The sequence below is a fragment of the Sycon ciliatum genome, chromosome 3, assembly GCF_964019385.1.
Source record: "Sycon ciliatum chromosome 3, ocSycCili1.1, whole genome shotgun sequence".
NCBI lineage: Eukaryota > Metazoa > Porifera > Calcarea > Leucosolenida > Sycettidae > Sycon > Sycon ciliatum.
Genome location: NC_088645.1, coordinates 36,850,345 through 36,875,124, shown reverse-complemented (window position 1 = coordinate 36,875,124; position 24,780 = coordinate 36,850,345). Strand labels below are relative to the sequence as shown.

Genomic DNA, 24,780 nt, shown 5'->3' with positions numbered 1-24,780 from the left:
GGTTGTGCAGGTAGCTTTCCAGCCATCCGAGAAGCGGGCCGTCTAGACCGTACACGGAAGCCTTATGCAGCAGGCCAGCATGGCTGACTTTATCAAAGGCGCCTGCTATATCTATCACCAAAACATGGGCGGCTCCTCCTAGGCCGGCTGCTCTGGACCATTCACAGTGGAGCTTGGTTAAGACGTCGGCTGTGCTCAGGCCCTTTCTGAACCCGAACTGTTTCGCAGAGATGACATTGTGGGACTCCACGAAACTGGTTATCTGACGATTGACAATTGTTTCCATCACTTTGGATATGATAGACAGCAGAGACACAGGTCTGTAGTGTTGAGGCAGGTTCTTGGATTTCTTCTTGTGAATGGGTGTGACTCTAGCTGTCTTCCAGGATGTCGGCATAACCATGCTGTAGAAGCTAAGGGAGAACAGTTTGGAGAGTGGCTTACTTAGGGGGTCAGCACACATCTTCAGAACTCGCGCGGGAATGCAATCCGGTCCAGTAGCTTTCGATGCATTTAGGCGCCGGAGTTCTCTCTTGACAGTGGCAGGGCGGAACCGAACCGTTGAGAGCTTTTCAGCCGTGCGCTGAGCAACGTGGGGAAATCAGTCGCTGGTTGGTTGGCGGGGATGTCGTCGGCGCCCAGGCTGCACTTTGAGGCGAAATACTGCCCAAAACACTCAGCTTTTTTGGCATTCGATACGCATTCCAAACCAGGCTGCGGCGTGAGAGTTGGGATGGAGGTGTTTCTGCTGCTGCCACCTGCTTGCTTGATGGTAGACCACCACGAGCGGTCACTCAGGCTAGCTTTGGAGAGCTTAGTGCGCAGGGTAGCCAGGCGGGCCACCTTGGCGTGCTGGAGGATGTCATTACAACGTAGAGTGGCTGCTGAGGCTGTCTGCCGCGCTGCTGTTGACTTCTGCCGTCTGGCAGTAGCCCAAGCCCTCTCTTTTGCTTTACGGCATCGGTGCACTCAGGGGTCCAGCAAGCTGGATCCGTCCGGTCGGGATGTGAGTTGCCGGGATGGGATGAAACGTTACATTCCCTGGAGGATAACTTCGGTGATGTTGGCACATGACTCATCAGCGCTGGTGGTGAAGGCAGTTGACCAGTCATAGGCTAGGAAAAAGTGACAGAGGCGGTTCCAGTCTGCTTGGTTGTACCGCCAGACAGTGCGTGTGGTTTTTGGTTCACGGAACGCAGAGATAGGGAAGTCCATGGTGAGGACAGCGTGGTCAGAGGACCCCAGTGGGGCATGGCATTTCACCTGAACCGGTTCACTGAAGTCAGACATCACAAGGTCCAGGGTGTTGTCTCCACATGTGGGGATGTTGACATGTTGCTCCAGACCATGAACATAGCAGAGTTCCTCGGCTGCTTCTCCTGCCGAGGTAGTCTTGGTGCTCCCTAGCCATGCTGCATTGTGGACATTGAAGTCCCCTGCGAGGATAACATAGTCACCGTGGCTGCGGGCCTCATCTAGGTGGGTATCAAGGTATTCGATCAGCTCGGTGTCTGTCCCGGCTGTGGAGCCTGATCGGTAGAGCGCACAGATAACAATCTTGGACCGGCTAGCTGTTGATACAGATATCCATATCACTTCGTGATGTTCCGTGCTGAACCGGTCCAGGTGCTGGAAGGCCATTTTTGATTTCACCCAGATGGCGAGTGACACTGTACAATAATTATTATTATGTCGTGATAGAAGTCGCATCCCATGTTTTTGGTCGCGAAATTTAGTTATCTAGCACTATCTACCCTATATTCGGTGTATATGTCGCACCCGGAATTTGTATCGATTGCCTACTTCCTCCGCAGCTACAATGACATTAAGCTTGCAGCACTTTACTTTGCACCGTTCATTTTGCCACCGGAGCTTAAGTCTTCACTGGAAGGAAGTGAGAAATCGGTGGTGCAGAACCTGTTGATAGTCGGGGGCAATGTCGGCAATTGTATCAACAATCGTGGGTCACTATGCGTAGATCGTTATGCTATTTCCTGTCTGTCGTGCATCTTGTCTTTCTCTTTCAGATGTACGCACACAGTGTGGCGGTGGCCCTGGCCGTGCTCCTGAAATGTGCCATGCCTTTGCTAGCTGTGGGCGGATACACGATAAACCCAGATGTGTGTGTAACCCTGGATACAGCGGTAATGGAATCAGCTGTGGAGGTAATCTTGATTTCTCTAGTCCACCTCCCCTGTGTTTGCTTTGGACCTATACGGACTGTGCGCAGCTGTTATGATTGAGGCAAAGTGCACAAAATGTATATTCCACGCACTGTGTCGTTCCCCTTGTCGTTGGTAGCTTGGTATGTTCCACCCACTGAGCTGGTTGTAAAGTAACATTTGGTGTTAGTGGACATTACAGCGTAACTTGTAGTTCCTTGGTCCTTTCATATTCCGATATTAAAATGCATCCTTGGTACAGTACTAAGCAGATAGTATGTTTCACTACACCTCCAACTCACAACACACAAAATCCTCCGCTACACCACGTACAACGGGTTTTTCCAAATTATTAGATATCAGAAGAAGAACAGAGGACCAAAAGAGCTACAAGTTACGCTATCATATCCACTAACACCACCAGTTATGTTACAATCAGCTCGTGCGATAACATTGCACGATACTGACCTACGGAATGACGTTCTACACCTAACTGCCGATCTTATCAGCTGTAGCACGTCTTGGATGCACACTTCACTGTGACAGTCTTCCAGCTTGGAAGGTTATAGAAATAACAGAAGGAGGGGAAGGTGAGCGCAACCAAGACAAGCCGATGAGCTGACAGTCTCAGCTGTGAAGGACATTGGCGGGTGTATACGTATGTCGAGGACGATACTGGCAAGATCATCAGACAAAACGACGGTCAAACCACAATTCAAGGACGCACAGCAACAGCATACCACCCAACTTGTGTGGCTCTAACGATTCGAAGATTAATTGGTCCTCTGTTCTTCTTACTTGGTCCGGCTCATCGCAATTGTCGCTTATCTTTCGCCACTAAGAACAGGAGTTTTTTTTACCGCTCTGTGAATTTTCCAACAGGCATAGTGAGGAAGCATGATACATGAATACTCTCCGCCACAAGAAAAAAATTCAGCAATGGAATCAGGTGAAGCGAGTCGAAGAAAGGAAGCAAGGTAAGCAAAATGCACGAAATAAGTCAGCGAAGGAGCGCGTTCTTGCACTCACACTAGTAATACAGGTCCAGAGTTCACTCATCTCTGCATCTCTCGAGCTGCGTCGTTACATGAGCGGACATTTGCTGGTGTCTAGCTGCTGGTGTAGACTGGTAGAGTATCTCTTGCGTTCTCAGCCTGTCGTATGTCAGCAGTGGGAAAGGAACAGTTGTAGCTGTCACTTCGGTACTTGAAGGAACCTGGGCAGTGTGACCTGTGTGTCACCACAGTGTGTTTCAACAAAGCCTTCGAATGAGGCATACAGGCCTTTCCAGACAGCTGTCATACGCTCCGCTGGATACGCTGGCCACGACTCTTGTAATGCGGCTGCTAGGTCCACCAAGAGAAGGAACAACCAACATGTCGGCCAAGCGCATCACGTCAAAAACACCTTTCTTCTTCAGCATGACCCTCATACTCCTCTGCCGTGCACGAGCGTGCCTGTCACGCTCTCCAGGTCAGGATGTCTTTTTTTTTTTTTTTTTTTTTTTTTTTTTTTTTTTCAGTACTACACCTGCAGGGCAGTTAGCTTTTTCGAGCTCCGTAGTTTTCGCAGGTTTTGTAGTAGCCAGCCGGCAGCAGGCCGGTCTGGAGAAGGGTAGGTATTAGGTAGTTAAATACATGTAGGTAGTAGTTAGTTAGAGAAGTGTATACGTATGTAGTATGGCTGCAAATATGTCTGCAAAAGGTAGTTCTAACCTAAGCCGCGGTTCAGGCACCCCCACCGCTTTGGAGTCACGTCGAAGGAAGGCAATCACCCCTCCCGCTGCCCTGCGCACAGCTACAGGAGGTTCGTACAGTGCCTCGTTGTCTTCAGGAAATCATGAGGCCCCCGTGGACATGATGAAGGAATTTAGGACGTGTATGTCCGAGTTGTTAGACGAACGGCTGGCAAACCTGGTGACACAGGTTGCAGACCTAACCACGGAGGTGACAGCTCTGAAGGCAAGACTTGGTGATCTGGAGCGGGAAAAGACGGACCTTGCCGCCACGGTACGGTTTTTGACAGACGACGCCAGCAATACAGCAGTGCAAGGCGGACCAGTTGGTGCACCATTGACCTCTGACGCGGCAAATGCAGGACCGGTAGTTCAACTCGAACCATACAACCTCTCCGACATCATTGCAGAGGAGGTTGAGAGGTCCAACCGTACTACCAGCGTCATAGTACGAGGACTGCCTGCATCATGGAATGAAACCCTATCCCTGCATTGCAGTACTCTGTTCAAATGTTCGACCTCTGACCTGCTGGAAGTCGAACGTTTGCGCCCACGCGCTACTGAACATGAGACTCCAGCGCCAGGTCCAGCTCCTGTCAGGGTACGCTTTGGAAACAAGCGCCTCAAGGCGTCAGCGTACAAGGATCGCCTTGGCCTGAAAGTGAATGGACATGATGTGTACGTCAACAACGACCTCACTCGACAACAGCAAACGAAGCGGAAGGCAGTACTACCGAAGTATAAGCAACTTCGAGCCAAAAAGGTCAAGTGCTCTCTGCCTTATGACGTCATATTGGATGACAAAGGGACACCTCTCTCTGACAATGCCATCCAGGATCTGCTGTCTGCCCAATAGGACATATCAGGGAACCCCCAGCCAGACAACCGTGCCGTCCTCAAAGTTGCTCATTTAAACATCTGCAGCCTACGAAACAAAGTTCATGAAATCCATCATATCCTGCATGCCAATAAAATTCACATCATGTCAATTAATGAAACCTGGCTAGACAGCTCAGTATCAGATTCCCTGCTGAACATCCCTGGATATCGGATATACCGGAACGACAGGAACTTGAGGGGCGGAGGTGTGTGCTTGTACGTCATGTCTAGTCTCCGCGCTCGTCTCATCATGCCCGCATCCAACACACATCTGGAGTCGTTGTTTGTGTCAGTTCGCATTGCACGGGAGCCAGATGCGTGTAAGCTCCTCGTGAGTTCAGTCTACCGCCCACCGAGCTCTGGTACAGAATTCTGGGAGCAGTACAGTGCCCAGTTGGATGGCATTTTCGTGGACAGCTCTGACCTGCTAGTTCTGGGAGATTTGAACACGGACATCTTACAACCGACTCTACATCATAATCATCATCTACTTAAGCTTTGTGCAGAGCACCAGCTGCAGAACATTGTCCACGCACCAACTAGAGCGCCGTCAAACACGTGTCTTGACCTGGCTCTGTTGAACACTACCTTTCCATTGCCCAATCCAACGATCATTCCCATGTCAGATCTTACTGATCACCACCTAGTCCGCCTTGATATTGTAATACCGGAATGGAAGCCCCCAGCAACCCAGAGAACTAAGGTTGTGAGAAAACCAGGAATAGCTACTATCAACTACTCTCAGTTTAATGCTGACCTGAATGATATGCTCGAGGACTCATCCTCATTTTCAACATTGGACAGTCAAACTTGCCATCTTCTAACGTCTATCGCTGCTGTTACTGATACGCATGCTCCATCTAAACAAGTTAGACTACCCCTCTGTCCCAAACCTAAGCCTCAACCGTGGGCAACACCAGAGTTACGGAAACTGCTGCAGCGCAGAACTACTCTGCATCGAAGAGTCCTTTCGCAGCCTGGGAATATGGTTCTTAAGCAACAGTATCGTTCTGTCAGACGCGAGGGGACGCTTCTGAGTAGGAGACTGAAATCCCGTTTCCTGATGCACCAGTTCTCGGCACTCCGACGAAATCCTAGAGGTCAGTGGGCTCTTCTTAACAGTCTGTCTGGCAGGCGGAAAGTAAGAAATCAGCCAATTGCATCTCTCAGTAGTCTGACAGAGACATTTGCTAACATAGTGCACGATCCAAGCCGGCCTGCTGACATATGTTTACGCCCAGCCACCCAACAGCCAACTACTGCTGCTCGACTGTCCCATTTTCGACCCGTAACTGTGGCGCACATCACCACACTGCTCAAAGCAACAAACACAAGTAAGTCACCTGGCTCTGACAATGTCTTACCAGCCGTACTGAAGCATGGTCGTGATTCCATAGCAGTTTCTCTCACTGATATTATCAATAAATCTCTGAGCACAGGGTGCGTACCAGATATTTTCAAGAATGCCACAGTCAGCCCAGTTTTCAAATCAGGCGATGCAGAAAGCTCTACTAATTACAGACCAGTCTCATTATTGCCCATATGCAGCAAGATATTAGAACGAGTTGTCTTGGAGCAGCTGATTGCATTCTTTAAGTTACACAACATCATGTACGTGCCTGACAATCAGTTTGCCTACCGTACCAACAGCTCGTGTGAGGACTGCCTAGCGCTAGTGGTCGACGAATGGCTCCAAGCCCTTGATAACAACGAGTACTGCGGCATAGTGTTTGCAGATATGAGCAAAGCTTTTGACCGAGTTAAGCATCAAGAGCTCATTGACGAGTTGAAGATGCTTGGCATTGCTGACACTGCACTTGCTTGGTTTGCAAGCTACCTGACCAGACGCGTCCAGCGAGTAAGAGTAGGACAAGAGCTAGGTGGGGCCCGCCCTTGCACAAGAGGCGTCCCACAAGGCTCCGTGCTCGGCCCACTGCTATTTTGCATTTACACCCGTGATGCACCACAGTGCTTCCAACATGCATTGAATCAACTTTATGCCGATGATATCACACTCTATATCAGGCACAAGTCCATCCAGATCATCACAACCCAGCTGAGTGCTGACCTTGCCGCTCTGGATCGCTACCTAGATCAGAAGGGACTGGTGTTAAACCCTTCCAAGACTCAGTTTGTCCTGCTCAGGCGACCGGGCAAGGAGCTGCCACCTGGCACCGCAGTCAACTGCCGGGGCACTTCCATAGCCCCATCTGCTTACGCTCGGTACTTAGGAATACTGGTTGACGAACATCTGTCTTTCTCAACCCAAGTGGATGCAGTATGTGCAACTGTCAATAGGAAGGTCGGAGCATTTGTCCATGCAAAGCAGAATATCAGCATTTTTGGCAAACGACTTTTCTATTTATCGATCATTCAGTCCACATTTGAGTTTGGCAGCACTGCATATATTCATTGCTTATCACAAACCCTATATGACAAGCTTCTTACTGCCAGCCGCGTAGCATTAAAGAGAATATTTTCGTTGGATAGAATGACTCCCACCACTCTTCTATACAGTCATACTAACTTGTACGCCCTTGAGAAACGTCTCAACTTCAAAACCTATGTATTTGTTTACCGCTGCCTGAATGGACTTGCTAGTCCTCTTCTGCGAGACCGCTTTACCTTGCGCGCCCATGGTGCTCGCACTGCAGCCACCACCCGTGGCCAAGTCTCTGCTGCTCTTGTTCTGCCCCCCGCTAACACCCGATATGGCTTTAGTGCAATTTCTTATTTGGGCGCTGCCAGGTGGAATACACTTCCACCGGCTTGCCGCATGTCTAGTTCACCAGCTGAATTTCGCTCATCCATCAAATTATACCTAGGGTTCCCTGTAAAAAGGCGCTGACGCCTGTTGGGAATTCCCTAGTAAAAGAAGAATAAATAATAATAATAATGTCAGTTGTCCCTGCTACAGTTCCGGTCTTCAGGTCGCTAGCGCTGCGCTTGGCTTTTGGCAACACAGACAGTGAATGGCCAGATTCTCACTTCCCAAAAAAGTCGAATACATCGCGATTCAAGGCGCTAGTTGCGATCATTTTTTCTTTGGTGCCTCCTTTGATCTTGCCATTACGATCTCCCAAGCAAAAGTAAGTTAGATATTGTGATTGGACTGGGTTTTACCTGTCAAAAAGTGCGTAGGGGATAAACGACAATTGCAATGAGCCGGACCAAGTATAAATTAATCTATGGCTCTCCACCCGAGTCTCACAATTAAATATTATTTCATTGTAAAAATTATTACAGTAATACGATGAGAAGTATTACTACATCATTAGAAAAAATCTGCAAAAAAGTATTTCAAATGGCAGAAAAAGGTTTCAGCGCTACTAAAGAACATTGTCACCTTACTCGCGTGATCAGTGCCCCTGGGGCACTTTTTTTCAATGTCCACCCCTGAAGGGGCACTATTCGAGAGAGGGCACTGTTTGTATTTTTCAATGCTGGTACATTTACGTCATCCTGAATAAAAACAAAGAAGGCGAAGAAAAACAAAACCTAAAGTTTCCTGTAAACTATCATGACTTAACAGAAACAGCAACAACACGATTTTGATCCTGAAATCACCAGTGCAATGAGATGGACAAGAACATTAGCTAAAGAACACCAACACTTGCACATGTGCTTGGTTACAAGCCAGTGTGGGGCACTGTTCAAGAGGGGGCTGGAATAGACCCGTTGCACATTGCCAAATCCGGAATGTATGGGTAGTGCATGTGGGTACGCTGGGCTGTGAAGGGTGTTTATGGTACAAATTACGTCATTGCGCAATGGGTTAATTGCGCGAGTATCGTATGTGAGACAACAGCACGTTCCACTTCACCGAAAAGTACCTGATTTTTTGTTGTTGTTGCTGTGAACATTTCATTTTCTTTATGTCAAATTACCTCAGCTAATCTAAAATGCTCTGCTAGAAACTCCACTCTTTGGGTAAACTTCAATGGAAAATGGTCGTACAGCACGGCCACTGGTGCTTGTTACATACCAACATCCCAAACAACTGATACGGTCCGCAAACTAACTCTGGTCAGCATAGAGGCCGACTTCTTCTCCTGCATCAAAGACCTCGTCGAGCGCTATCACCTCCAATCGGAGAGGCTGTGGGTATCAGGTGGACTCTACCACAATGGCAACTTTGAAAGCTTAACTCCTCATCTTGATAAATCTAATGTCAGGTATTATAGTATTTGTGAGGATCGCAGGAAACTCTATGGTGAAGGTGAGTTTCTTGAATGGTTCGGCAGCATTTCTGTTAAGTCATTTTTTTAGTCATTGAATTAGGGGGCTTAACTCGGATACTGAACCAATAAATAGAATTAAAATAGAAGAAAAATAGAAGAAAACATGTCAGTTTTGTGCCCCGTTATCGCACTTTCTGACCGTTTATTATCTTGCAGTCGTGGATAGTTCCTTCGCAACTCCGTTTCCATAATATGAGTTCTTCTATTTTAATTAGGGGGTTGTCCGTAATTTTCGAAAAATTAAAATAATCTGTTTCCAAGCCAGAAGGGGAGAGTGGGTGGTCAAGAGTTCAGGTAGAATTTATTTTTTAAATTCTTTTTCATACACTTGTTGCACTGGTGGTGTACTGTAGACTGCTAGTACTTCAGATGCAGAATGACTTGCCCACTACGCCATGCAGTGAAAGTCAAAGTCCACACAGATATTTCAATCGTAATCCACTTGTTAACCCTTCCTGCTAGGCTGGGTTCCAACTCCACCCATAGTTTGGAATTTCAGTGGGGGGGGGGGGGGGTGGCATACTGACCAACCACCAAAATCTCAATCCCTTGACAAGACATGCAGACTACCTGAATTGCTCTCAAAATCCCTGGATGGCACAAAACAAGTGAAAAAGAGCTTTTCCCGCCAAAAAAATGTTCGCCACTCGGCACAGGAATTTTAGACTCTGCGTACAGCACAGGTCGACCATGCAGTGCAGTTTGATCAGTTGGCGCGCATCTAGGGCGCCTGTCAGTGCAGATCATGCATGTTACAGTCAAATCATGGAGACCCCCTCGATAGGCCTAAACGGCAACTGGGGAATCATTTAAATAAATTATACTGAAAAATATACAATTTCATTGGAAACTGGCACCCTAGCTTTTTGGTGTCTCCCATACATTGGTGTAGTTATCGTGAAACAACAGTACATTCTGCGTTGCGTGACCCGTGCAATTACGGCTTGCCACATTTGAGGCCAGGAAAGTCAAAGAACAAGGAAATAGAAATTCAGCCAGGTTTAACAAAATTGGGATAGGTTTGCCATGGCAAAAAGGTATGGATAAGCAGATCCCAAACCCAAATATTTGAGATTTGAAGTGGGTTTTTGATCCTCAATTCAGCCCAAATCGGACTTTCAAAAGCCAGCAGGACTGTTTCCCATGAGTGGACTCTAGACTGGGTGACTGACTGTCTTGATAGTGCCTTACACAGTTTGAAGTGAGAGTGTGCACCGTACATAAATCGGGACATTAGAGGAGTTCCTGGAGTTTTCAGGAAAACTGGATCAGACAAAATATGACGTTCCAGGGAGTTTGCTTGGAATCCCCGGGATCCCGGGAGTATTGTTGATTTTCTGGGATTTTTCCGGGAAAATCAGGAGGGTTTACCTGTATTCTGTCGGCCGATGGGCAGTTCAATAGCCAATTGAGTCATCTTTCGAAGATTTCTTTCGAGTCTCTCTCCCCTCTCCTGGGGAGACCCATGTGACCAATGTTGGCAGTGAGCAAGTACACATGTGCACACAAGTATCGTAGAGTCCGCTGCAAACGCCCACCCCATTTTTGCAAGATCTGCTGGCCTGTACACACTGACCCCATGCACTGTCACCCCTACCGTACGAAATTGCATCTCACACCGTAGTGTGAAGAGCACTTTGCTACGGTAAACTATGTCGACTTTCCTGGTTTCAAAATCTCTTTGGGCACTAGCCACGATCGAGCTAGCTCGTAGTGATTTTATAATGATTGTGGTTTTATTTCGCAAATCCGAACTGGTTTTCTTCCGAATAACAAGGTACCGAAGAACAGACTATTGAAGGAACCAAATACACTTCTGACAGTGTTTCAAGCCATCATTTCGAGATCACACAACGCCCAAAGGCAAATGTTTTTCTTGGGCACTTCGGAGTTTTCAACAAGTTAGCAGCGACTTTGTAGCTGTAGCTTCTGTGCCATACCCTGTTTGACTTGCAACTGCAATATTGGGACCAGTCAAGTCGTTGACTGACGCTTCATCAGAACGATTACTGTTCCTGACAGCGTGACATCGTGGCACTGCACAACTTTCTACGGCAATACTCGTACCACATGGAGAACGAACTACCACAAGACGACACATTCATCGAATGAAAGGAAATCTCGACAGAAGTTGTTTCTTTGCAGGAAGATAATGACAATCGCTTGTGCACAGCCTCCTGGTAGGACATAGGCAGTTTGTAGGCATTACAGTCGTTCTCGTACGCATTCAACCTTCATGCCAGTTGTTTACAACTATATTGACCTGAAAAGACGAAAATAGTGTGGACCCGCTGGGTGGGCGTTTGCTGCGAAGTGGGCGTTTGCTTCGGACTTTACGGTATGGGAACAATGGGAGGATAAAGGTTAAAATTATTATGTGTATGTGTGTGTATGATTGTGCGTGTGTGTATGTATGTGTAATTGTGCGTGTGTGTATGTATGTGTAATTGTGCGCAATTGTGCGTGTGTGTATGTATGTGTAGTTGTGCGCGATTGTGCGTGTGTGTATGTATGTGTAGTTGTGCGCGATTGTGTGTGTGTGTATGTATGTGTAGTTGTGCGTGATTGTGCGTGATTGTGCGTGTGTGTATGTATGTGCACATGTGTATACTTGCATGTATAAGCTTGTGTTTGTGTGTGTGTCTGCGTGTGTCTGTGTGAGCCTGTGTGAGTTTGTGTGAGTCTGTGTGTGTGTCTTTGTGTGTGTGTCTGTGTGTGAGTGCCGGTGTCTATGTGTGTGTGTGTGTGTGTGTGTGTGTGTGTGTGTGTGTGTGTGTGTGTGTGTGTGTGTGTGTGTGTGTGTGTGTGTGTGTGTGTGTGTGCATGCGTCTGTGCGTGTGTATGTCTGTCTGCATCTGTGTGTGTGTGTGTGTGTGTACGTGTGCTTGTCTGTGTGCACTGGGTTCATCAACAGGCTCGAATGCAGGTGATTTTCCAGAAGAATTCGACTTTGAACGCGCGTACCCCACGAGGGGTTGGGATCTGGTCACGACTACAAAGTTTTATGTAACGAATAACATTGAGCGAGCAGCGTCTCCAAGGTGCCCAAAGACCTACCAGCCTACAGAATTACGCACTATCTGGAGTGACATCGGTAGTGAATTCAATGTAGATGGACCTAACGCACCGCTTTTGTGTGGTGAACCACATACACGGACCTGGGCCATACTCTTATCGGTAAGCAACCTCTCAGTAGATCATACGGTGGTAAGAATGACAACCATGCCACAGTGCTGTGACAGATTAAACACATATCAGGTTGAGGATTTCAACAATCGGGTCAAGCTGCAAGGCCATTGCACGTTGAAGACTTTCTATTACAAAACTCACGTACAGCACTGCTGCTCGCCAACCCCCCCCCCCCCCTTCCCCCTTCCCCCTTCCCCCCTTCCCCCCCCCCTTTCCCCCTCCCCCTTCCCTTTCTCACATCCACTCTCCTCCTCGCCACCTGGTTCACTAGTTCACTGCATTCATTACATTTTGACCAGACATCCCATTTTCTGCCGAATCTGTGTTTTCTCCATCCCTCGTGGCCTGTCAGGGTTCTAGCCTAGCTCGGTCCTATGGCTTTGGCGAACACAGCCGTTTCTTTCTTATTCGATGGTGTGGCCATATCAGCCAGACATGTATACTTGTATGTAGGGATGTTTACTTGTGGACCATGCATGCATGTACCAGCACATGGACGTTGCATGGTGGCGCATATGCAGACCTGCCAGTTCACATGTTTTGGCTTACCATAAAACTACAGAAGTGGGTCATCCAAACCTACGTGTACATGTGGGTATGCTTTGGAGTTATGCTTTGCAGTGTAGATTATATTAGTGTAGGCAACAGTTTCCTGTAAATCGCGGACACAAGCTATGCGATCGAGTCCACCAACTAAATAAAACCAGATTTTGAACAGTCAGACGTGCACAATCTAGCACAAAACGGACAAGGAGTTGTTGTTGTTGTTGACTTTTATTGTACTTCACCAATTGCACAGGCATGATTGCCTCCTCACCGTCCCATAGGTCCGGTTCTCGCAGAAAGATGAAGGAAATTATGGAAATTCCCTCAAACTAGTGAAAATGCAGGGCTGGTATTTGGGATCACAAAACGGCAAACACGTCAGAGGCCATCTTGAATCACTCTACGTCATCAGATACCCGCACGTGATGCGGGGCCGCGAGATCGCGACTGTGCAAAAGTGTACTTGCCAGTGCAGTCTTTGACCTAGCTGCAAGAGCAAGTGCTAGTTTTTTTATTTTTTGGTGGTGCTTGAACTAGTTCGAACTGCTTCCCTTCGACTTTCTTTGACAGAGCGGGTGCTGTTAGGGCTTCCTGTTGTCAGTTTGTATCCATCACCGGTCTTGTATGTCAGTGCTTGTACAAGGAGGTGTTCAGTAGTTAGTTTCAGTCCGCGCCATGGGTCGCATCCAGGGTAGGAAAAAGTCGCACTCTGACCGGCTTGATTATCCCGAGTCGAGAAAGAAGCGAACTAGTGGCCAGTTCGGCTCAGTATCATGGCCAGCTGGACGTAGATCAGATCGCCCAGAGGTCGAACAAACCGACAGTAGTCCTGAAATCCTTACCTCGCAGAACATTGACGATGTGGAGCGCGGTGTTCAAGAACAAGGAACCATGGTAATAATTGGATTCGCTCCAGAAAATTATTCTCGTGGGTCCCGGTTCCTTTCCCATGACTCTAATATTTCCTATGGTCTGGATACGTGCATCACGCTGAAGCCTAGATGAATCAGATTGTAAGTCAGTCTTCTCTCTAGCTCAAGATTTTGCAAACATGTTATCAGTGAACAATAAAAGCAAAGGAAACAGTGCAACAGATGGAAAATGCACGTCTCCTTCTTTTCCTTGCCGTGCGCACTGCACTGTCATGTCACAGTCTGCAGTTCTGACTGGAAGGTGTCTTCCGGCGTTTGTGAAAGAACCAGCGCAAATCGCGCGTGGCGCGGCGTCCTTCAAAACGACACAAGTGAGCTCCACATGAGCCGATTTTGACAATCGATGGCTCAAAATTTTCAGTAGGAGATGCTCCATACTTTGACCGAAGCGAATTTCGCCAAAACGATCCTAGAGGTGGGACACGTTTACCGAGTTTGAGGGTGTTATTTGAGGTCTAAATTGCGAAAATCAAAAAATCCTTCGGTGACTCCCTTTGCCCACATCTGAACTCGGTGCCTGCAAAATCTCAGCCTGCTAGAGAGAACTGTGGCTCACTTGCGTGGATTTGAACAGGCCAGAGTCGACGCGAAGTACGGCAAGATTCCCTGTACAGAGCATGGTGTGACACATGTCACGTGAACCAAAATGGCGCCCACGTGTTTCTGTACAAGTACTAGCCCTGAAAATTTAATTAATGTATAGAGATAAAGACATGCAAGCGGTATAATTATTAATTTAGAAATGTTTGTTATGTGTGTATGCTGACACTCAATTTGTGTGAATTATTTTCAAATTGTTATACCAAAATTAATAATATGTAGTGGAAGCATGAGAATACATGTGTGAACATTGGCCGACTTTGTTGGATGGGCACAATTTGTAGCAGTCCAGGGAACATGAAGTACAGCGAGAGGTGTTTGACTGTTGGCATAGAGTTTACAAGTTAAGTAGGTCAGTATCAGATAGGGCTCCTTTGAATTGATCGGCAGCAGTTATCGATCTTACATCAGCCGAGAGGGGCGTTCCATGCAATACTGCCGTGAAAGATCACTACTCGAGCGGGCAGCGGGCCCGCAAAGGAAAGGGACTTGGAGCAAGTTGGAGACTTGGCCCCTAGTGATGCGCTGATCGGTTGGCACTGTGTTTGGAGCAGTCGCTGTAGAGAGTACTGAGAGAGAGTACTGAGAGAGAGTACTGAGAGAGAGTACTGAGAGAGAGTACTGAGAGAGAGTACTGAGAGAGAGTACTGAGAGAGAGTACTGAGAGAGAGTACTGAGAGAGAGTACTGAGAGAGAGTACTGAGAGAGAGAGAGAGTTTGTGCTAGATTGTACACGTCTGACTGTTCAAAATCTGGTTTAGTTGGTGGAATTGACCGCATAACATTTGCCCACAATTTCCACGTTACAGATTTTTTCATTGGCTCACCATCTTAGTTCTTTAAAATACCGTTTCCCCTCCTATCGCCTGAAGTCGCACCAACCTCTTCTTTATCATTCTTAGGAACTGGTGGAATACTACCTACTGGTCTTGCTCCGGCACCCGGTAGTACTGCACTGTGCGCCATCGTTTGTCACGATGCGGCATGACAACAACATCCGTGTTTTCTCACACGTCGTCCAAGACGTTCATGACTGCGGTCACGGTTCAACGAGAGCGGTCCTTGGTCTGGCGGCTTTACTGCACGTTTCTCAAGCTCTGCTCTGTTCTTGGATGGAGGGATCCTATGGTTATAGTTTTCCGTGTCTCGTCATGTTCACAACTAGCTTCACCAGTGCATACTCATAATAAGTTAATCCTTCTCCAGCAGCTCAAGTTGACTCGCGGGCAGGCACCGTTTCCTTTCATTGCCTTGGTTTCCCTGTGCGGTTTTTCAAAATCGTTGGCTTCTAGGGAAGCTCACGGCATGTAAATCCGCCGAAACAAGATGCTAAAGTGTTGTCTGTGTAAAAGGAGAATAGGATTAAATTAGCTGAATCTATACAAAATTGACAAATAACTATCCGCCCCTAACTTCGCTTTGCGTCACCATTGCATCGTGCTCCATCTTTACTGCACAGGAAAAGGTGACCCTTTCCTGTGATCCTTTCCTGTGACCCTTTCCTGCTTCTTTTAAAGCTAAAATTGTGCAAGCGGGACAGACTTTAAATGATTGAGGTACAATGTGACAAACTCACCAGCCCATAGTGCTTGATTGTGTACGGCAGACTGGATAAGGGTTCTACATGTATATACCCATGATTCTAGTACTCTAGGTGAATGGCTTAGCTGGAATGGGAGCTATGCATCTAACATGGCCGTCGCCTTTTTGCGGGCAAGATACCTAATAGTTGGCAAGTACAACCCGTAAGTTCATGACCTTTTATGCAGAGCTGGTATCAAAGGTGCTTACGGTTCTAGTGGACTTGCACCGCAAAACCTAATGGCGGGAAATTTTTGCATACGTTCCATTGAGTTTTGCAGAGCGGGTAAGCTTATGCATGCACAGGACAAGCAGCACGTTAGCTTGTTGCCTTCTTCTGGTCGTTGAATGTGCAGCTTAACTGGAATCACAAGCGATTCACCGATTATATCTGGGCGTACTCCCCACGCAAGGATCGCCCATGCGAGTACAAGCATGGATTGGACTTTCTTCCTGCAGATACACACCACCGTACAAGGTGGCCACTGGTGCGGAGGACTTGCTTGTCGGAGACTGTCCAGTATGTTTGCATGCGTAAGTACCACTGCATTGCTCCACCTATTTGTGCCTGATGTACATCGACGATACAGCTTGGGAACAATCCTGCGTTTAGCTATGTCACCCCTAACACAGCAGTTATAACTCCAATTAAGTATAACAATGACCAGCGTGTCCTTTCCAGAATAGTCTCTCATCTTCACAGGGACACAATTTAACTCTTGCCTCCGTTCCCAAGGGAGCTCACGATGACGGGAATGGTCGTCTGCGGGTGTTGAACAGAGCATCCATGATCCCAGGGTGCTCACATGCATTATTCTTGCAATCCATATTTGGCAATGCGCACTGGGCTTCCTCCATTCAACACCATTGCTCTAGTATGTGAAGGGCTCTACTAATGGAGATAGTTCGTAGGTGGATTGTGGTGTAAAGGTATGACTCTCTCTCCTTAGGTCGTACACTGTAGCGTTCGGAGTTGCCAAGTGAAGCTATGTGACTCGAAAACTCCGTACGGCGGATAGGAGTGCAGTGTCTGTAAGACTTTCCGTAGACCAAATACGTATCTTACTGACGTAATTACGTTGTACGGAACCTCTTTATCATTAGGAACTGCCAATGTTCTTTGCTTCTGTAGTTGAAGGAGCTTGTAGAGGGCGTAGTGGGGTGCAAGGCACACAGCGAAGCTCCCTTCATGCCCCTGTGTAGTGTGTACTGGTCGGATCTTGACCAAGTGGGTCTGAAACACAACTCCACTGCTGAAACAATGCACCTTCTTCTAAGTATGCGCATTGTCATAGAAAAATAAAATAAAAAATGAAAAAATCCTTCTGGCCAGTTGCGGTAGCACCAGTGCAACGTGCCGGCTTTCCTAGTGTTCCCTTAATGGTCGTTGCAAACGTTTTCTGTCGTCCCTGAAACGAACACCGTTCGTTTTGTACTCGGACCTCCTCCCCTCCCTCTGAAACGAACACAGGTTGCTATGCTGGACGACGGAAATCGCATGCTTGCACGGTACAGTGTCGGTTGACTTGCGATTTTGGCTCGCACCCCCCCCCCCCCCTGTGATAAACGTATTGGTTTATTCTAATAAATACTTTGTAGTAGTCTCCATCGAGGAGCGAGTGGAAAAGAACAACAAAACAAAGAACAGCACAACGGAATCAGCATGCTCAATGTGTAGTCATGCGTGCATGCCAAATACCAATGCATGACGTAAGCTAACGTAAACTGCGTACAATAAGACAGATGCACGCGGGTGGTTGCATATAGGATAGCGTACATAATAATACAACACGCCCTTCCGAGATCATAATGGGTGAACAAGCCAGACTATGATCTAAACATAATAACTATGAAGATACAAAAAAAAAAACATGAACAAGAGGCAAGGCAACGAGAACAGGCACAGTGTAGCACAGACTACAGAAGAAGAAAAACTAATCAAACATATGACTGTCCTTGGTGTGCAGAAATGTTCAAACGGTCAGGTTGACGGCGGTTACGGGTGCTGCGACGGGGTGCAACAACAGGCTCAGTAGGTGCGGGAACAGCAGGTTCAGACGCACTATCAGTAGAAACGCGATCAGGCAGCAATGGGACATAAGGCCGTAGGAAGCGACGATTTCGCCAAAACACACGACCACTACGTAGCTTGACGTAATAGTCTCGATGGGTACCAATGGCGACAACGATGCCTCGACCTGTCCACCGTTTGGTGCGCGGATCTTGCAGATCTACGTGCATGCCAATAGTGAGCTTAGACAACGTGCGCGGCTGAGACGAATCTGGATCCGGGACAGGTGGAGAATCAGAACTCTCTATACTGGCAGCACGCTGTTTCCACTCTGGGGCAAACGACGAGTGATGCGCCAGCACGAATGACGAGAGCGAACGACCGAATAGCAGCTGGGCAGGACTGGGTCCAGACGGATGTGGGGTATTACGCCATTCCAACAGACCACGCTGGAAGGCATCGGTGTCCAGGTCGCCATTACTAGTGGTTTTCGCAATCAGGTACTTCATGGACTTCACCGCGGACTTGGCATGGCCATTTGATTGCGGGAAGTGCGGGGTTGATGTGATGTGCTTCATCTGCCAACGGTCGCAGAACTCAGTGAAGCGTCGCGACGCATACTGGGGACCACCGTCGGTTGAGATTGCACTGGGAACGCCAACATCTGTAAACCAGCGACGAAGTTGACGAACCACGTCAGAAGATGTGGCTGTGCGGCCTATCTTTGCAACACACGGCCAACCGGTGAGTCGATCGACCAACACAAGGTATTCCCAACCTTGGCAATGGAAGAGGTCAGAGCTGACACTCTCGAACGGCATTGACGGTTGACGGTCACTCTGCAGCGTTTCTCTCGGCAAAGATGGCTGGAACTCACGACAGGGCTGACATGCACGGACAAGGCGGTCAAGCTCAGAGTTCAAACCAGGCCAGTACACTAGTTGACGCGCACGGCGCTTGGTGCGGTCAATTCCTTGGTGTGCAGCGTGTAGATCGTGCAGCACAGATGCACGTAGAGCAGCAGGTACTACGATGCGATTGCCCTTCAGTACGACGGCGGAGTCGACAGATAGGTGTTCGCGTCCATTCCAATAGGGCTGCAGATGCCGTGGAAGGTCGGAACAGGAGCGTGGGAAGCCGGTGAGTACCATCTGCAGGAGATCTTGATACTCAGAGTCCGAGGCGCACGCATCTTGGAGCTTCGCATAGCGTAATGCTGACATCGAACCAGAGTCATCAGCACGGAGGCACGCACGAATAGCAGAACCAGATGGCAGGTCGTCTTCTCCAAGCAGGTCAGATGCTTGTGGGTCGGAGACGGGTGCTCGAGACAGAGCGTCGGCGGCATAATGCAGCTTTCCTTGTCTCCAGGAAGCATGAAATTGGTACGGCCGAAGCTTCAGCAGGAGACGCTGCAAACGAGGATTCTCGACCTGATCCAGGCTATACGTGTTGAAGATCGGAATCAGGGGCTGGTGGTCTACGATGAGGTCGAATCTGCTGCCGGCAAGGTACAGGTGGCACTTGCGCACAGCCCAGACCACAGCAAGACATTCAAGCTCAATCATAGCGTAGCGGCTTTCAGTGTCGGTGATAAAGCGGCTACCACACTGGACGAGGCGTCAGCCAGACGGGTGCAGTTGGAACAGTGCATAGCCGAGACCTTTCGTGCGGGATGCATCTGTTTCCAGACGTGTTTCCAGACCAGGTTGGTAATACGCCAGAATGGGGGGTTCGACCAGAGCATTCTTCACACGGTTGAACGCATCGGTGTGTGGCGTTTCCCACTGGAAAACAGCAGACGTCTTCAGCAGACCACGAAGCGGTGTCGCCAGCTCGGCGATAGCAGGTGTAAACTCAGCAAGCTGATTTACGAGGCCCATGAACGATCGGAGGTCGGTCCGATTCGTCGGGGTGGAGAAGTCGCGGATAGCGGAGAGCTTAGCGTCATCGACAGTCCAACCGTCAGCATTCAGGATGTAGCCGCAGAACTCGATCTCGGTAGCAGCGAACACAAACTTCTTCGCGCTAAGGGTTACGCCGTGCTCGCGCGCACACAACAATACGCGCCGGACGCGTGCCACATGGTCACCAAGGTCATCATCATAGACGAGACAGTCGTCGACGACCTTTTTGAAATTGGTGATGTTGTCGAATGCCGTGCTCATACGGCGGTTATACTCGTCTCCGGCCGAGATGAGGCCCTGCGGATTGCGCAAGTACTGATACCGGCCCCATGGAGTGATAAACGTTGTCAATGGCCGCGCTGCTTCGCTGAGTGGCACTTGCCAGTAGCCATGGCGAGCATCGAGCTTCGTAAAGAAGCGACCGCTGACACTGGTGACGACATCACGAGGTGGCTGTGTCGGATGCGTGGGACGTTGGATCTGATCGTTCAGCTTCTTGAAGTCCACCGTTAGACGCTTCTCAGTGGTGCCCTTCTTGTCGACTATAACAATAGGGTGGCACCAGTCGCGGGGTTCAGAGACAGGCTCAATGATGCCATCCTTCACCATGTTGTCAAGCTGTTCCTTAATCTGGTCCCGAAACGCATAGGGCACTGGTCTAGCGTGATGAACACAGGAAGGTGTAGCGTCTGGTTCGAGCTGAATGTCCATTGACGGACCAGACATGGGCTTCAGACTGTCAGAGTCGAACACGTCAGAAAACTCCTCCAGCAGCTCAGTGCGAATCTGGTCGGCGGTGGGCTCAGGTGCTTGCTTGCGCTCAACTCGGCAAACAGAAGGCCAGTTGGGCGGCAGCAATCCGAGCGCACACAGGGATGTCCGAGAGAGCAAGGCATCCGACAGCTCGGAGTACACGTGTATGGTGGTGCGGTGAGTCTTGGAGCCTAGCCCAAGACTGGAACTGATCTGGCCAACGGATACGAGAGGCTGACCGTTCACACCGCTGACAACGTCTGGGTCCTCCGCCAGGTTTTCTGGGAATCCACCCAGAAGGTCAAGATGACGAAGACCAATGGCGTCGACATCACTGCCGGTGTCCGGTATCCAGTTAATGGCTGCACCTGTCTCCTCCGTGTTGAGCGTAGTCGTCACAGACACGGTGCCTTGTTGCCCGGATGATGCTTGCTGGAGCTTCAGCTGGCCGATCTTGGAACCACGTGGCTGCTTGGATTTCTTCGGGCACATTTTTTCAAAATGTCCAGTGGCTTTGCAGCCGTTACAAGTTTTGCCAGCAGCGGGGCAGGCAGACTTGGTATGCGTAGAGCGGCCACACTGGGGACATTTCTTGGGTGATGAATAAGCAGACTGAGGTGCTGCCTTAGAGATGGCGTCCGGCGCCGGCTTGTCACCAAAGCGTTTCTGACGCTGGTACTGTGACCTACGGGCGGCGTTGATCGATGCTGACGGCAGAATACCATCCCCAGTTTGCTTTGCTGCTTCCTCAGCACGGCAAATCTTTGCGGCGTTAGCTAGTGTCAGGGATTGTTCGGCTAACAATTTGTGCCGAGTGTCGTCATCGTGCACACCCACAACAATCCGGTCACGGAGGATCTCCTCGTGTGCTTGCACCAGCATCTTGGGGCAACTGCTGCACATGCGGGCAGAGCATGCGGAACAGACTTGCAAGTCGGCGAAGTCGCAGGCAGCAAAGGACTCCTTTAAGCCGGTGTAAAAAGCATCAAAGGTTTCACCACGTTGCTGGCGTCGGTTATAGAAGTCTATCCGATCCAGCAACGGGTTACGTTGCCGACGGATATATTTTTTGACAGCACAGATTATGTCCGAGGCATCGGCATTAGTGGCCACGGCGATGATCCCCTCGCGCAAATAACGCTTTATGTCTTCATCTAGTGCCTGGCGTAGAGCACTCACTCGTGTGGGTCGGTCCTGAACGGACAGTTTCTGGCATCTCGCGTAATCCTCCCAAGCCTCCTCCCATGCGTTGAGGTCCGCGAGCGTGGCAGAGGAAAGCAGGATGGGCCGTTCTACCGAGATTTGTTTCGTCGTGGGCTGCGATGTGGATGTATTGCCACTATTGGAGCTACTCAACAGGGCAGTCAGGTGTGCCTCGCGGTCCGCTGCGGCTGTCATCTGTGCCTGCATGAAGGTCAACAGAGCCTGAACATCAGGGCTGACAGGTAAGTTTGGCGTGGCTGCTGCGCCAGGGACAGCATCACTACCAGAGTCGGACATTACGAATCGAAACAAATTTACAGCACTCGCACGAGGTTCACACCACTGAAACGACGGGCCGGGATTGTCAGGTCACAACGGGTGATCTGACCTACCGCCTACAATACTACTACGACAGGTAAGAAAATAGTTCACTGCGCCATGTGATAAACGTATTGGTTTATTCTAATAAATACTTTGTAGTAGTCTCCATCGAGGAGCGAGTGGAAAAGAACAACAAAACAAAGAACAGCACAACGGAATCAGCATGCTCAATGTGTAGTCATGCGTGCATGCCAAATACCAATGCATGACGTAAGCTAACGTAAACTGCGTACAATAAGACAGATGCACGCGGGTGGTTGCATATAGGATAGCGTACATAATAATACAACACCCCCCTCCCCCCCCCCCTCCCCAAACGGATCATGTTTGTTTCAGGGACGACAAAAAACTTTTGCGACGACCCTTTCTGCTGCTCTCCGGTCCATGGATATTTCCGCTGACTTTCTTTTTTCAAACGTTCTGCTTCCTTAGTTGTTTACAATGAATGGCTACTTTTAGTGCTATATTTTGCCAGTTTCTCTTAGGATTTCGGGATTCTCTCACTCAATTATACCAAGGAAATCTATCCCGGTCTCTCAGTTACAATAACTGCAGCCAAGAGGCTGTTTGGCGGTGGTGTATAACTGTGTGTGAGATGTAGTGTCTGCAAGGGAGTATACACACCCTGAGGAAAGCATTTTGTGATTCCCTAATAGTAACGTGTGCCGTAAAGTCTTGTATAAAAGCCGCACTTGAATAGAATCCGCTCTCGAATAGAAGCCGCAATTTTGAGCCCATCCGAATCACACATAAGCCTGGTTTCAGTGTTGACATACATAGAAATACCTGTCTTGTATAGAAGCCTGTCTCATATAGAAGCCTGCAAAATTTGACCAAGAAAGTCATAAAAGCCGCGGCTTTTATACAAGACTTTACGGTATACCATCATTTACCGGTTATAAAACAATTCCCCCTGCAGTACACCCCTTACCCGTACTTGGAGGAGCCTCAACCTATCCAGCTACAATTTTTAAGGGCAATTAAACCATTGTTGTAAGTCAACTTCCTCTTTTTGTCCGGCTTCCAGGCCATCACTGGTTGACGTATAGTCGATCAATACGGGAAATTGTGTTACTTATTTGTATCATCGATGTTCTTTATTTAAACGTTTGGCGTGTTTTAGGAAACACAAGAACTTTAAAAAGGGCTATATGCAGTGGCTTTGCCCTGTATTCTCACTCGCACAGTAATATAGTTATTTCACATGCTATGGCAAATGAGAGATGCCAGAATATTATTGGCATGAACCTTCCGACGGCAGAGCAATGGGAGGGTTTGAAGGCGTTAGCAAAGACGTTGCCCGAGAACAACTTTGGCTGCAAGGCAATGGTTGACGAATACAAAGATTCTGGAATTTTGCGGATTTCGGATACGGGTCGCAAGGGAAAATTCCTTTGTTTCGGTAAGTGACAGTATTATTTATAATGGTGAGGCTGTCGCCTGCATCGTGTCTCCAATTTTGCTAAAATCTTGCAGGTGTATTTTCCTTGGGTCTAAAACAGCCATGCAAAAGGACTCATTGCGCTACGTACAAACACCTTCGAACTGGGTACCACCTCGTACACAACAGAACAAAGAACAAAAAAAGTTGAATAAAACATCGCCAAGCCAACATCACCTGGCCTCAGTAGTCTTCATATTCCGCCGTCCGGAGCCATGCTGACATACAGGAAAGCAATGGCCGTCATCTCCAGATATCACTAAACATTTTAGTGAAAATTGCAGAAGTCCAACACAATTAATTTTAATATTGAAGAAGTCTTGATTTGTATAATCAGGGATCAAGAACTTTGCCCGGACAACCCTTGTCACTCCAAGCAACAGGCATTAGACACCCTTAGCAAACAACGTTATGTTGTAACGGTATTACTGTAAGGGGGAAAACACCGTGATTTGGGCTCGACCTTTAGCAAGATGCACGCTATTTTTAGTACCCTGTTGCCACAAGAATAGCTTTTACTTCGCGCGGTACAGCCATTTATGTCACCATAATACGCACAACAAGGTGAAATGCGTACGGACTATGCAATGTTTGGCCAAAACAGGCCCGTCGCACCGACTTTGGAGGTGGGGCGGCCGTGGAAGGGGAGGGGGGTCCGGGTGTCGTTCCCCTGGAAAAAATTTCAAAATTGAAGCCAATTGCAAGCATTTCCGAGTATTTGGTGCCATTTCAGTGTACGGTAACTACAATGAAAGTCTTTTTGATTCTGCAACAAACGAAGAAGATGCTACGATCGGGGACAAACATTACCCTCCCCCGGGGAAAAAATTGAAAAATGGAAGCCAATTGCAAGCATTTCCAGGCATTTGGTGCCATTTCAGTGTAACTGCAATGAAAGACTTTTTTCTGCAACAAACCACGATCGGGGACAAGGATTTGTCACGTTTGCGCTAAGCTGCGATCATGCATTGTGCTTTGTTGTAATATGCTCCAAAAAAACGGCCGAAAAAGTGGGGTGGCCTCAGCCGCCCCAGCCGCCCCGCCCCGGCTGTGACGGCCTTGCAAAAAACGTACCGTTGGTCACAACAATAAATCAGCCCCCATCATGTTTTTACCCTGCAGCTTCAACGCTATTTGGGTGATCAAGGTACGAGTACCATAAAAAATAGCGTTACCGTTGTTTGCTAAGGGTGTCTATTGTCTTCCCTGAACGACTCAC

The 24,780-nt window shown here is 48.5% G+C and overlaps 2 protein-coding genes across 2 annotated transcripts in view; both read left to right on the top strand.

Moving 5' to 3' along the window:
- The window catches only part of LOC135813038 (uncharacterized), a 26,718-nt gene extending 14,152 nt beyond the window's left edge, over positions 1 to 12,566 (top strand). The window contains exons 6-9 of the mRNA XM_065326257.1: positions 2,028 to 2,165; positions 8,669 to 8,995; positions 11,932 to 12,111; positions 12,559 to 12,566. Of these exons, the coding sequence (XP_065182329.1) occupies positions 2,028 to 2,165; positions 8,669 to 8,995; positions 11,932 to 12,111; positions 12,559 to 12,566 (653 nt within the window). The remainder of the gene's footprint in view (positions 1 to 2,027; positions 2,166 to 8,668; positions 8,996 to 11,931; positions 12,112 to 12,558) is intronic.
- Positions 12,567 to 16,228: 3,662 nt separating this feature from the next.
- Positions 16,229 to 24,780, top strand: part of LOC135812736 (uncharacterized) — a 46,583-nt gene continuing 38,031 nt past the window's right edge. The window contains exons 1-2 of the mRNA XM_065325988.1: positions 16,229 to 16,399; positions 23,244 to 23,522. Of these exons, the coding sequence (XP_065182060.1) occupies positions 16,396 to 16,399; positions 23,244 to 23,522 (283 nt within the window). The 5' untranslated portion in view covers positions 16,229 to 16,395. The remainder of the gene's footprint in view (positions 16,400 to 23,243; positions 23,523 to 24,780) is intronic.